The sequence below is a fragment of the Melopsittacus undulatus genome, chromosome 3 (genome assembly GCF_012275295.1).
Source record: "Melopsittacus undulatus isolate bMelUnd1 chromosome 3, bMelUnd1.mat.Z, whole genome shotgun sequence".
NCBI lineage: Eukaryota > Metazoa > Chordata > Aves > Psittaciformes > Psittaculidae > Melopsittacus > Melopsittacus undulatus.
Window position 1 is genome coordinate 59267772 of NC_047529.1, and position 14991 is coordinate 59282762.

At 41.6% G+C, this 14991-nt stretch overlaps 1 protein-coding gene across 1 annotated transcript in view; it reads right to left on the minus strand.

The window, feature by feature from the left end:
- PDSS2 (decaprenyl diphosphate synthase subunit 2) overlaps positions 1-7023 on the minus strand; it is a 118513-nt gene extending 111490 nt beyond the window's left edge. The window contains exon 1 of the mRNA XM_031054085.2: positions 6498-7023. Coding sequence (XP_030909945.2) covers positions 6498-6724 — 227 coding nt within the window. The 5' untranslated portion in view covers positions 6725-7023. The remainder of the gene's footprint in view (positions 1-6497) is intronic.
- Between the last annotated feature and the right edge of the window lie 7968 nt (positions 7024-14991).

Genomic DNA, 14991 nt, shown 5'->3' on the forward strand with positions numbered 1-14991 from the left:
GTCTTCTTGAGCTTGAATTTACTAATCAGGGGTAGGGAGAGGGAAAGATAAAAAAAGGAAGGGAAAAAAAAAGCACCAAACTTAAATAAATACTTTTTTTACTCCTTCAGAATGTCTTCATCACTGTATTACAAGGGTATCAAACAGTGAGCATCAAACAGGAAGGCTATTACAACTTAAGACTGTCAGCTTATCTTGCCCAGAATACTATTGTATACATGTCAGACTTTTCAGCTTAGGTTCCTAATTGTTTTTTTAATATATACACACCACTGCTCATATACTTTACCTTCAAGAATGATATTCTCACTGCCAAACTCAACAAAAATTAAATATTTTCTTAAAAAAAAAAAAAAGTTAAGGCCCCTTAAATGTGAACTGTGAAGCTCAAGCTCAAGTGTAAAATTTCTGGTGCAACTCTCATGTTCTGACAGCTGTTCGAAAGAGCAGTAATAACTGGCAAAGATGAGCATTTAAGTATATGAAAGTAGTGTTTCTGGTGGAGAAAATTAATAAAAAACATACGGTAGAGGAACTTTTGCAGGAAGAGAAACAAAAAAATAAAATTCAGCTAAAGAACAATCCCATTCCACCTTACTACATTGTACAGTATGAGCGTGACCTGCAAAAATGGATTCTCTTCCCCTTAAGTGTACAAGTCTGTATAGAGTGACAGCTAACTGAAGACCACAGTGACAGCCACAGGTACAAGGAAGACCATGGAAAGAATAAGATATAGAAGGAAATTTTTCAGTCCATATATGAACATACAATGGTTTAATTTCTTCCACGTTTAACCTTCACAAGTTAACTTCTACAATACCTCTTTGAACAATTTGTCAGTTCAGTCAGACAAAATCCACAAGAAACTGATTTTTGATGTCTAAGAATGGTTTACTTGATGGTGAGTATGGTAACAGGAACCCCTAGGGAGTAGCAACAACTATATGAGATGTAATATGATGAAGGCTTTTAAAGTTACTACTCTTAAGTCTATCTAAACTGATTGAAAGACATTCACAAAACCCAACTTAGCTAAGATTGGCCAGCCTTTCTTGAAAGAGGTAAGTTCCTGCACAGGGTGAGTCAATGCAAGAATTTAATTCCAATGCTTCAACTGTCTCTCTCTTGAAAGCATCCCTGTTTCCACCAGCTATACAGAATGCTTTCTGGGACAAATGTGAACTTCCTAGAATCACCAGTATTTCAGTAATTTTGCAAATAGTTTCAAACATATCAAGCAGGAAAAAACGTTTCTGTGTTTCTGGCATCACAACCAAGACTTTCTACAGAAGTCCCTGGCATGCTGGTTTAGGTGTCCAGTGTTTCCATGAAGTCCAACAGATCTCTGGCATAAACATAGGAAGTGACACAACTGCTGCCGCATAGCTAATGTCACAGGCATTCTGACCGCAACAACAAAAAATAAATTTAAAAAAAAAATCACATCTCTACCACAAAAATATTTTGTACAAAGTGCTACATCAAGCTGAAAAAAAAATAGTAAAATTTAGTGAATGCAAATGTATTTCAACTTCTGATCCAGCCACAGCGGGAAAGGGCCTTTATGCTCCCAAGGTCCATTACAAACTAAGCAACTCAGTAAAACTTAAAAGACTGTAGTAAGGTTTTGGTTTAGAAGCTGTAAGTTGACCAGACCCCCTGCTTCTCAACTTGCATATCCAGCCACACTGGCCACTACCAAGTAAACAAACACATTTTTCTAGCCCAGGAAAAAAAATAATTGATTAACATTCTAAACAAAGGTCTAAAAAGCCACCCACAGTCAGTCACTGCACCTACAGTTATAAAAAATTATAGCTTTAAGGCCACAACTCTGTTAAGGCAAAATATAAATTGGCAATAGCAATTCTATCAACAGCAGGTTGGAACAAATCCCTAGGTCTGCGCTGAATCAGTCATCCACACAGGAGGGCAAATGCATGCCACATCTGAAGTTACAAGATACATGTTACTGAAATGAGCCATTTCAAGCTGGCAGAGAAACAGAACTATCAGGAAACCAGTGTTATCAGTCATTATAACTGATAACAAGCTTGTAATCTTGAACCAATTCTGGACTACATTTTATGTCTGGTGCTTAAAATGGCTAGAGATGTACATGGAGATGGCTACAATGAAACAAAACCTGGTCTATCAAGGCTTTTTATTTCTGCAATGATCCAGGAAAACCATAACTAAGTCTCCTTAAGCATTTCCCACCAACAAACAATTCTGACAGAATTAAAATATAATCATTCCTCTCACATGCTAATGACAGAATGGCTAGAGCTAAATGGTATCCCATAATAATTTTGCGTGTATGAAGTGCTCCATTTCATTTAGCAATATTATAAAAATGATGCATTGGCCGTAACATTTACTGTTTACAATCTGCAGCAAGCTATACTCTTCTCAAGGGAGATTAAATAATCAAGAAAATGTTATACACACTATGTATTCGAGAAAAGTAGATCTCTGCCAATTACAGATTCTTTCCTACATTAAGAAGGATGTATGCTAGCCTAGAAAGGAGGAGGCAAAAGAAAGAAGACTGGAGAGCTGTTTGCTTCCCAACTGAAAAGAGGTCACATGTTCATGCATTGAAAAGTTTTCCTTTAGTCCAACAAAGCTTGAAGAGTAAAAAAATTTAAACGTTAGTTTTGAGGAGCTGCTAAAAACACATCATTATAAGGAAGGAAAACTGAAAGCTCTGAAGAACCATGCCGTGACTCACAGGACTAAACACATAAAGAACCAGAAGTAGTTAGATTGCAGTTTTATTTCCAGAGTATCCATTACAGGCTAATACTTCAATGACAGCATTTGTTTAAATTATTCTTTATTAATATTGCTATGCACCACTTTCCATTCAAAGATCACACTGATCGATACAGGCTGTAATGAATGAAGTGTAACACCTCTACAAAACAGATGCTACATTATTCGTTTTACAGATAAGTAAATGCAATGAAGAAAAATTAAGTGACTTGCCCTAGTCAGAGAGCCAAAAGCACAGCTGCAAATATAATCCAGATACCACAGCTTCCAATGATGTGTTAAACACTAGATACTACCCTTTCTAAAATGAAATGTAACATTTCCCTCACATTTCATCCTCTTACAAGTCTGGTAGAGCTAGTTCTATGGATGTTCACTTGATGTGGCTGACACTTCAGAAATCAAAAACTTAAAAATAATAAAAATAAAAGATAAACTTTACTTCACTGGACAGATGACAGAACTCCCAAATCCCTCACTGTAGGGCTCAGTTACCCATCTCTGCCCTCCCAAGAGCAGAGCCAGCAATAGCTCACAGATTTAAAGCTGCTGGCCAGGCACAGGCTTGCTGGGAGGTATCAGGATCGCACATCATCCCAGAGGAATACCTGCTGCAGTCCTGATTCATGGCAGGCATTTACACCCAGGAACTGCCACTGCCACATCCAAACGAGAGGAAGAAATGGATGGGATCGTCAGAGAAATGTATACTGCCCCAACAGCTGCTCGTCCACATGTCCTGTCTCACAGTTACCTTGAAGCTGCCTTCTTTAAGTCAGCACAGTCTCTGTTGCAACAGCCTAGTGACCCAAAGCTCGGCAAAAGGTTAAAAATGCTCATCAGTATTCCTATTACAATAAAGGCTTTCAGTGAGGTTGCAATTATTCTGTCTCAGCTCAGAACCTATTCTGTGCAGATAAAGCAGAGGGGTTTCTACCAATGCTTAAGAAACCCCTAATGGTCTGCGGAAGACTTCAAAAGCTAGCAAAGCATTTAGACACAAAAAACACTGATGACAAAATGCCACCAAAGAAAGTTAAAAAAAATTAATATTGCTTAGAGATGACAGCAAGCACTCATAATTTGATTCTCACCACTTACAACTTCAAAAATAAATGAATAGAAACTTGAGAAACAGCACATGTAATTAATCAAATTTACTGCACAGATTTTTCAGATGTTCTCAAACAGAAAAATCTCAAGTGTTGGAGCACTTAATATTGACGTATACAGTATTCATGCATTCAGTCTGAAAGGTTAGAGTTGCAGAACACACCAATCACTTCAGTTTTAAAATAAATAAATAAATAAATAAATAGCCAAAAACATATTTCAGATACCTGAACTTTAAAGCATTTTTCTGAACAGACAAGAAACCTCTGGTACTTGATAAGAAAGGGTAGTGAGCCAGGGACTGAAAAATCGAGACCCATTTCCCAAGCTGCTATAGTAAGTCAGAGCATAGATCTCAGACCCACAACTAAAATCAATCCCATTTACAGTCAAACACACAACAGTCAAATTTCAGAAAGAGGCTAAAATTATTAAGAAAGAACAAGGTCAAAATTCACTTAATGGCAAAATCATACCATAAATGAAGGTGAGGTACAATTTGCGCATTGCAACAGGTGTAGTAAAACTTGTCAGCAAAAAATTAACTCTTCTTATAATATAAATGTAATCTGTATTATACAAATGTACATTTATAATACAATGTAAATACAAATTTAGAATGTAAATATACAATAATACAATGTAAATACATTGTAAATACAAATGTACATTGAAAGTGCATCTACAATGAAGCCTTCCCATGTTCTCATCTAGCTTCACTGGCTTTCTAAAACAAGGGCATGCAGTTTCAGTGAGTAAAAAATGACTTCTGTTTCCAGCACAACACATCAGGTTTGCAGTGTACTTTGAAATGTGTATGAATTTAAAAAAATTAACAGACTCAATTCTGCTGACGCTGTGTATGACCATTCCTAAACGTGTTCCACAAGATGCAAGCTTACAGAATTAAGCCTGAAGCAGTCCACTTAAAACAACAAAACCCACACATCACAGCTCCACCACGAAACCTCCAACCATGCCCCAAAATACTTCATTTAAACTTAATTTGCAAATAAGCCAGTAACTTATACACACTGAACATACTCTTTAAAGCGGTGGGTCTCAATGACACTTCCACAACTACAGTGGAAGCTTAAGAGCCCAAATACATTGCACTTAGGTCCTTGTATTCTCTACCTTCTATCAGCCAACCTTAAAGTTGGATCCAAAGGCAGAAAAATATTTTCTTCTTACCCCTCCTCTTAAAAAGGAAAACCAAAAATCTTTGTTAAGCTTATCATAATATCACAACCTTAATTAATAGAAAATTCAACAAAATCCCCTCCAATACCATTTTTAAAATTAGGTATTTTCCATTTTTATGAAAAAGTTTATTTGTTTCTTCCATAAAAGTCTACTAAAAGCCAGGATCTAAATCCCTCTCCCCCAGAATAATGCTTCTTTTAAAAGCTATGTTTGCCCCTGTACTTTTTTTGTTTACTTAAGACAACAAATTTAGAGAGCTTCAAAAACAAATCTTGTTTTTACATCATTAGACCATAACTCTTGAGCCAGCAAGGACCACTATACAGTTAGAATTTTTATTCCTTTAAAGAAAAGCAGAACATTCGTTTTGAATAATTGTTAATTTCTGGTTTACACCAATTCAGAAATACCGTGCATATCAAACGTGGGTTCTACGAACATCGCTGTATTTGTGGTTACAGCAAAACTAGTTCTATCAAACAAAAAACATCCCCCAGAAAAACCCAATGACCCTGGAAACGGGCCCCTTTTTCTTTTTAATTTTGTTAAGCCTCTGGTATTTTACTGTAAAACAAAAAAGGGAAAAAAAATCACCAACGCTAATCAGTTCTTGTTTTACAGTTAAAGAAAACACTGCCAAACAACCCCAGCTCCTGCTTATTGGCAGGAATGCAAGTCTTCCATCAGTTTGCCTTAAAAATGAAAGGGTGGATGACCAGCTTAGCAACCCTAAGAATCTCAACAATACACAAAACCTCACAGCTCCCAGCTGGGTGTTCCAAAACAATGTTTTCTGAAGCCCTTAGTAACCAAAGTACACAGTTCAGAGCAGTGTCATTTTCAACTTTTAGGTTGATTAGCTCTGCTGGGCTTTCTTCCACGATTTCATTGCAATACAGTTCTAATATGAAGAAATATGTAACTGTTAGTGAGACATACTTCTGTTATTTAGGGATTATTTTCCTTTGTACACCGCGCGGGGAAACTCATTCGCTGCACGTGCCATTACAACGCAGCAACTGCTGAGTGACAGACGGTAACGGAAGGGAAAACCTGTTGCGGGAAGCAAACGAAGGCTCTGATAGTGCGGGCTGACCTCCGCGCAGAACCCCACGGCTCACGGCCGGCCTACCCACGGGACACATCAGTCACAGCATCACCGCGGCCGCTCTGGGGCACCCAGCCGCCCGCTCGCGGAGCCGTTAAACGATGCCGAGCACCGCCACCGCCCCGGGACCCCGCTCCTGACAACCAACCAAGCTCAAAACTTCCCAAAAGTTTTCAGCCGCCTCCGGAGGGGCCCCATATTCAGCCACCTCCTCCATGGGCCCCATTGCCCCGAACCCCACAGCCGGCGGGGCGGGGGACTGCTTTTCCCCGCCGGACCGGGCGCTTACCGGGCGGTGTCGAGCAGCGGGTGCTTGGTGCCCACCAGCTTGCGGACCTGCATGGCGATGTTGCTGAGCTCGTCGCTCAGCAGGCACCGCAAGCTCATGAAGGACGTCGGGTACCCCACGATCTTCTCGGCCTCCGACACCACCTGGCTCCAGGGTGGGCCGCCCGACGCCAGACCCCGGAGGCAGCCTGGGCCGCGGCCTCCGCGCCGCAGCAAGGCGCCCCACATTTCCCTCGCCGTCCCGGGGAGGCTCTCGGCGCCGGCTCCTCTCTCCTGTTACTCGCCCCGGAAGGGCCCCGCACACCAGGCAGCCGCGAACAAGTCCCGCTCCTCGCTCGCTGCTGCCAGAGGAGAACACCACCGCACCCGCTGTCAGCGGCCGGCCGAGCCCCGGACGGCCAAACTCCACAGCAGCCGCGCTGCCTGCCCCTATTCCCCAGGACTGCGCGGCAGCGGCCAGAGAGCGCTCATTGTACCCTGGGGGCAGCCATCTTGGGCGTCGCAAAACACGCCAGGCCGTAAAGTGAGGGTGACGAGGTACTCTTCCAGCTGTCACCCGGCTTCGTCGCCGGATGTCGGTGGCCGGTTTGGGGGTGCTGGAAAAGGGTGGTGAGCCCCTGGGAAAGGAGCTGTAGTACCTTTAGGGTTTAACTGCCCTTTTATTCATCTTTAGCTCTTGCACTTGGTAGAGCGTTGCCGTCTCTAACTCCCGTTCTGTGCTTGTCGCCTTCCAGAGCAGCGTGTGCGGGCCGGCCATGGCAGAGGGCCCAGCTGGAGTGGGAGTATTGCCCGCCATGGGCTAGGGCTCTTGGCTGGCAGGGAATGCCTCACAGAAAGGAACGTGCTCTGCGCTGTGGCCACCGCTGCAGAGACCAACAGGGAGGAGAGTTAAACTTCACGCATAAAGTTTGCAACATGTAGCCTTTAGCTACACAGTCATGCTTGCTATTTTCATAATTGCAGTGTACGGGCATTCTTTTTGTCCTTTGCCATAGCTGTCTGTGATAAAGCACTGGCAGCCCTTGCTTACTGCATGCCCTGCCCTTCCTTGTACTTTTGTCTTATGGTACCCTTCTGTGACACAGCTGAGGGGTTTATGAGCAGCCTCCTTGCGAGCTGAGGAGATACTTGCAGCCAGATGGTTAAGAAGTGACAACTAATTTTAAGAACACAGCTGAAGACTTCTGGGTCCTGCAATTCTGCAGTGTGGTCTGCTGTATCTTACATAGTCTTTATTCTGGGCGTAGCCATCACTGATGCCTCTTTGCAGCTACATGCACCCAAAGATTTTGTGAATTCAGAAAATGGATTTTCTATACCCCAGAGGAGGAAAAATCACTGACCATCTTCAGGAATTGGATTTATGTAACTTCCTCAATTCCACAAATACTCCAGCAAGAATGTGGTCTGTTTGGTCTTTACAAACACTTTCATCCACTCCTCCTGTAACTTCTAGGCTTTGTTGCAATGAGGCAGAATTCTGATGAGAAAAGAGTCCCATTGATTAGATTCTTGGAAAAATGATGGTGTTACATTTCTTACCTTTACAAATACAAGATACCTGTAATTTAATTTTGTTTGTATTATTCTACATGATAACAAAGTTAAATTGAGGTATACTGTTAAAGAAAGTGCAAATAGAAAACAACTTCATTACAAAGAAAGATGAAGTGCAGTCCCAGAAAGCACAAATAACTCTTGAAGTTACAAGGGGGAAGCTGCTAAAAGGAACATCCATACCTGTTTCCCATGACAATGTATTTATTGTTCTTTTGCCTGAGATGACTCACAATGGGCACCAGAGTTGTAAGTTACTGACCTAAGGAAGGAGGTTTCAGTGTGAAGTCAACAACGGCCGTACATGCCCATGGCATCTCATAAGCAGCTTCTCGCAAACTGGAGACTCATAAAAATGGCATGGAGAGAACTCGCAAAACCTGGAAAGATGGCAGGAGCTCTAAGGTTCTGCTGTCAAGCCTTCACTTTTTGTGCTGCCTTCACTTTTTGTGTTGTCTCTGAGAGAATAAAGCCTTGATTTGAAGGAGCTGCCATTCAGTCAGTTGAGATAGCTAGTGTCATAGAGCAAACTGCTGGGAGTTTCAGCTCATAAACACAGTCTAAAAATGACAGGATGCAATGGCATGTTTCTGTGCAGAAAGACTAAGTTAATGAAAATTGCTGAAGGGATGCACTTAAGAGGAGCTACCAAGGCACTTCATCCTGTAATGGTGACAATTCCTTGATTCATTTCCCAGGCTATATCCATTCTTGCATTTAATGTGGCAAGTGTTCTGTGAGACACAAACATGATTATGCAATTAAAGTCTGCTTAAAATAATGGGTATAAACTGAGGAGAATGAGGGTTCTATGAGCAGTAAACCTACCATCTCCTAATGTGCGAGACTGGGTTTTCAAAAACACTGATCTTTGTGTTGCAGTCTAAGAAACTGAACCCTTCATGTAGAATTCTCCTAAGTCTGAATGGTTTAGAACTAGGACATGATGTTTGATATCCACAACATCTTACACTGCCACTAGGGCTTCCTCAGAATTCACCAGCCGTGGGTTGATGTTCTTCAAATGTCCAGCCGTGGGTTGTTGTTCTTCAAATGTAGCAATTGCTGAAGAAACAAAGCATGCATTTTGTCAGTGAGCTCCATGGGTTTGGTTTGGGGTTTTTTGGCCAAAGAGACTCTTTGAAAAGTTTTATGCTGTAATACCCAAGGACCCTCTGTCTCTCACTCTCAGCCTAATGCTTTCATCCCTTTCCCTTCTCTTAACAATGCAGCAGTCTTACTTCAGTAGTCTATTTCTGAGTCCTGGTCCAAGTTCATGGCTTCTTAGAATCATAGAATCGTAGAATAGTTAGGATTGAAAAGGACCTTAAGATCATCTAGTTCCAACGTCCCTGCCATGGGCAGGGACACCTCACACTAAACAGGTCACCCAAGGCTCTGTCCAACCTGGCCTTGAACACCACCAGGGATGGAGCATTCACAACTTCCCTGTGCAACCCATTCCAGTGCCTCATCACCCTCACAGTGAAAAATTTCTTCCTAATATCTAATCTAAACCTCTGCTGTTTAAGTTTCAACTCATTACTCCTTGTCCTGTCACTACAGTCCCTAATGAATAGTCCCTCACCAGCATCCCTGTAGGCCCCCTTCAGGTACTGGAAGGCTGCTATGAGGTCTCCACGCAGCCTTCTCTTCTCCAGGTTGAACAGCCCCAACTTTCTCAGCCTGTCTTCATACAGAAGGTGCTCTAGGCCCCTGATCATCCTCGTGGCCCTCCTCTAGACTTCTTTCTCCCAATATCCTTGCTTCTTTTGCTTCAGTTCTCCATACCATCTCTACCAGCTGCTGTTCTTTCATTCTTGTCACAGCGTCCTCATCTTTTTCTTATTAAGTTCCAATATCCTCTTGTCTGCATAGCCTTCATGGACTCTTCATATGTGTTTATGGGTGGGACTGTGGGGAGCAACAGCGAATCCCTCCCTCAATTCTTGCATTCACCTTTACAAAAGGCCTCTGTTGCTAGCAAAAGCCATTGCTGGAAAGTCTGGCCTATCCCCAGCATACCTAGAGCAGATGTCTGTTACTGTTGGACTTTTCAGACAGTGGAATGTGAAAAGACCATTCTGACCAGAGGTCTGTATTTGTGTGTTTTAATAGGAGCAGTCTGAGACATCCCCCACCCATCAAATCCTTGACAAACCCTTTGACAAATTTCTGCTGTATAGCACAGAGACCGAGTTTCTTTCTCAGTCATGCAGTCCAATAATATTTTTAACACAAGCAAAATGTATTTTTCACCAACCTTATTTTGCAAAGTGACTGAACTACTTTAAAAATCAGCTTCAGGCTGACACATCAATTGTAGAAAAAATCATTACAAATTAGCTAATATTTGACAGTCACAGGCATCAAAAGCCAGGCTCTTATAACGGGTAATGATGCACCAACTTACCCATAGGCATTGCTGCTTGTTCTGCCTGTAATTTGGAGATACTCAGTTTTTCTCTCTTCCCCCCTCCCCCCCCCAAAAAAAATCCAAACCCCATCAGAAGTGAAGATATGATGTACTTACCATACTTGAAGTTGTGGACAAAACCACTTGCCTTTTTTTTTGCCTTCCTTTTTTTTTTTTCGTTCCTTCTCAGCTCACTTCCCCTCAGGTTTTGAGAGAAAAACCCACACTATTTCAAGAGCTTCAGTGACTATACCATAGATGTGTCTATTTCTTTAGAGTCTTAAGAAGACTAAAAAAATGAAGTTTTTTTTCTCTATCAATTGACTTTGTTAAGCCTCCCCAGGAGGAGAAATAAGCCACTGGAGGAGACCAGTATCAAAGTTGAAGAACAAAGATGAAAGGTGAAGAGACACTTCTGTTTACATCAGCATGCTCTTGACTAAGGTACCAGAGAATACATCAAAGCCATTACTCATGCCAGCTCCAGATATCTTTTCTAACAAATAAAATGTGGAAATATTTTTCTGACTACCATCTAAAGTAAAACAATTGCAAAGCACTCTCATTTGATTGACCTTTCAATCTTTCAGTCACTCTGGCCTTATCCAAAATAAATGATGTCCACAGGGGAATGAGCAGTGTTATTATACTAACTATACCCTGCCAATATTACATATCTTCTTCTAGATGTTTCTTAATTTTTTAATATATTAAAGCATGGGTGCACTCTTTGGCTGCTTACAGAAAATGAAAGCTAACAGAAATATGTCTGTTCCAAAACATCCAGGTAGTTTTCCCCCCATTGTTCTATACATGCAGAAAATTGATTTACTCCATATCATGACAGGGAAGCAGACAGTTATGATCTTTTCCAGATTGGAAGTCAGGAGGTTTAACAGAGAGGTTGTGTGATTTGTCCAAGGCTTTGCAAAACCCCTAAGGCAAACTGAGGAAAGAATTCACTTCTCTTGACCTCCCTGTCTGTGTCTTGTCTACAGGGCTGCCTGTCTTCCCACTAGCTGACAGACTGCGGAGAAAGACGAAGGCCTTATTGATCCTATAGTTAGATGCTGAAAAAGCAGCATTGTTTAGCATCAGTTGATTTCAGTAAGAATCATTTCCTTCGGACAGAATTTGGCACTAAAGGGTATTAATTTTTAAGCCTAAATATAACTTCTGAGATACCAATATCAGAACATAATGTATTGCTGGTTAATAAATGATAATAAATGCATAATTATGTCATTTTAAAAAATAAATAAATAAATATAGCTGTGATATATAGGGATCCTTTGCATGAGTAGGTGTGTGTTACCCTTTCCACAAAATGCAGTGACACAGCAACTCATCAGTGCATGGCACAAATGAGAAGCCAAAGCTCCTTGTAGCTCCCAGCAGTGCTGTGCAGGTGGTGGAACATGCCCCTCCTGTGCCGCACGCCTGCAGATCACAGCTCTCTTCTCCCTGGCTCACCAGCCAGCACTGCAAAGAAAATAAAATCAATTGAAATCCCTGCATTTCAGCAAGCTGAGTAGGAACAGAAGCAGATCAGTGTGTGGCTGGTAACGCCCCTTCTTCATATAGTCACTGTTTTTTAACCTCCCAACCCAATTTCAATTGTAAGACAGCCTCTTAGGCCATCTCCTCTGACAGGCAGTGCTCCACTCTGGGGAATTAGGACAGAGACTCTCAAAACCGCAACATTTTGGAGCCAAGTAATCTACAGAAGAAGGTGGAGGAAGATAAGCACAATGTTAATTCTGGTCATATGCAATCGAAGCTGACAAAGCATCCATCATCCTGTACAATATTAGCCTTTAAATATTCAGCTTTATCAGTTTCCCCATTCTTAATCCATCATTAACCACCCCATGAAGCCTCAGCTGATTAGCCCCACCTCTACAGCTTGGCAACCCATTAACTATTTATTACGTGTATTTAATTGCACTCTAGTAGCTTTGGAAAACTCCAACCAGACACATTTCAAAAACTGGAACAAAGGAGATGGTCCCTTGCCTGTGGAGTTCATGGTCTGGGCAAGAGTGAAATGCAGCAAAGAGGAAATGACAGCCATGCTAAACAAAGGCTTACTCACATGCCCTCTGTTAAACTCCCCACCCCACAAATCTGAAAGGTTTCTATGGATTTTTTTCCCAGTGAATACCATTCCAGTATCCTTTAAAATCACAAAAGATTATGCAATTTCAGAGGGTCCAGTAAAAAAAATTAAAAAAAAAAGGGGGGTTTTAGTAGGGTAGGTGAAAAACAGATTGAAAAACTCTACATAAATCATTCCACAATTGCTAAGTAGTGATACAGGGATTAAACTCATGGTATAGTAGGAAACTGGCAAACATATACAACATACATATTTTATGTGAATTTAAATAGATAAATGGAAGCATTTTTCAGTTAAAATGCTTATTTCTCAGGGACTAAATATATGTAATTTATGAAGTGTTATTTATAATTTGCTGCTTGCTATTCACATGCATAATCCAAACACAGATACAATACTAAATGTTCTTTCTGCTACTGATGCTGGGTTTGAGGGGAGAAAATCTGTACAACTTTATCTGTCTCTATCTCTTTTTTACTTAGATGGGAAGCTGTGTATTCTCCACCAAGGCTGGCTGCACATTTCCTCTGAAGTAAACTTTGCAGAAGACACCAGTGCCTTTGTTACCACCTCCTGGCTTCCCATACCTTTCTATTTATGAGTCCCCTTTGATCTGTGCCTGAAAGATCCAGTTCCCAAGTCAGCCACTACCCACTCCTTGAGCAGTGCCACACAGCACGAGCACTCCACACCAGAGACTCAGTACTGGCTTGCTGTTTACTGATCAACTTTAAAACCCAGAACACTAGAGGAAATGGTTTTCTCAGGGGTCCTCTCCCTCTGTGCCCACCCCCCTTGTCTTGCTGCCAGGTGGAGAGTAATGTCTGCCTGGGAGCCAAGTCTCAGTACATGAAAGTCAAGTTGGATGATAAAGAAATGGGTTTAAAATTTGAGTTAGAAGCCACAAGTTAAACAGAATCCTATGAATCCATCCTTGTAATTCGGTGTCTGAACAAAATAATGTATATTAAGTAGCATTGACTAAGTGGCTGTGAGAGACTGATCTGAAATCAGACTCCACTGTCCATTGTCTCAAAGATTGGTATGAGAAGCTGAGATGGGACTCCATTGACCACTGCCTGAGGGATGAGTGGGAAGCAGCTGAGATAAGACTCTTCCATCCATTGCCTGGAGGATTGGTGTGAGGAACTGAAGTGAAACTCCACCGACCATTGTCTCAGAGATGGGTGGGAGGGGTTGAGAAAAGACTCTTCTTCCATTGCCTGGGAGAAGGGAATGAGGAGCTGAGCTGGGACTCCACCATCCATTGCCTGAGGGATGAATGGGAAAGAGCTGAGATGAGACTCTTGTGTTCATTACCTCCAGGACTGGTGTGAGGAACTGCTGTCCATTATCACAAGAATTGGTGCAGATACCTGTGTGTGCAGATTGGAAGAGCTGGCTGCAAGACCAGGGAAACTGATCCATTAGGAAGAGGAATATGTGGCATGAAGAACATAGGTACTTGCCCCAACTCATTGTAAAAGGGGGAGTAAGACATTGCCAAAATGGGTACCTTCAATGGGACTCCAGAAGGACATCTCCTTGAGGACACCCACCTCCAACGGACATTGCTCCAATACTGACTACGACCCCTGAAGAACTCTCACCACTAATGATGATGACAACGGATCCCTGTGACATTGCTGGATCCGCTGTGGTGGTCTCTCTCTCTCTGCACCCTGAATCTGTGCTTCATTTTCTGCCTTTTTTCCCAATCTGTCCTATTGCTATCCCCTTTATTATAATAATTGTCCTTTCATAATAAATCAACTAATCAAATACGGTACTTGGGGTCACAAAATGAAACAGGGCACTGGAGTTTTATCCAAATCAGACCTTGACAGTGGCTTTGTGGAAATTAAAATAAGATAAACAAAAGTATTCCTCTGTACTATACTGTACTTCTATACACTTTCTTTCCCACCTAAATAAACCCTTCGGTTCAACATAGGTGTTTTTAGCACTATTAACTCTGCTTTTGAATTTATCCGGATGTCAGTCTGTTGGAGACAAAACAGTGATGACCCTCAGGTTACAACGGGTGATGCATTTATTTTTACCTAGCACTTGACTCACTTGCATCTGTTCTCTTTTTAATCCTTATAATTAAAATGCCTGCCTGCCATTTCACTACATGACCTAAAATGATTATAATTTGAACATTATAGCAGCCATAGTTACTGCTGCTGTACAAGAGGAAGAACAATTGATCTAGGGCAACACAGCTAAGTAAGCTATAGAAGGGAAACCACATGCTAGTAATGGAAAATAGAATATAAGAATATTGAGTCACATGAAAAGAGCATCTAAGGTAGTATATCCTGTCTCTGATAGAGACAGTATGAAACGCTTAAGGGAAGAGCATGAGAAATGGAGCAAGTGTGGAGAAGTATGTCCTGT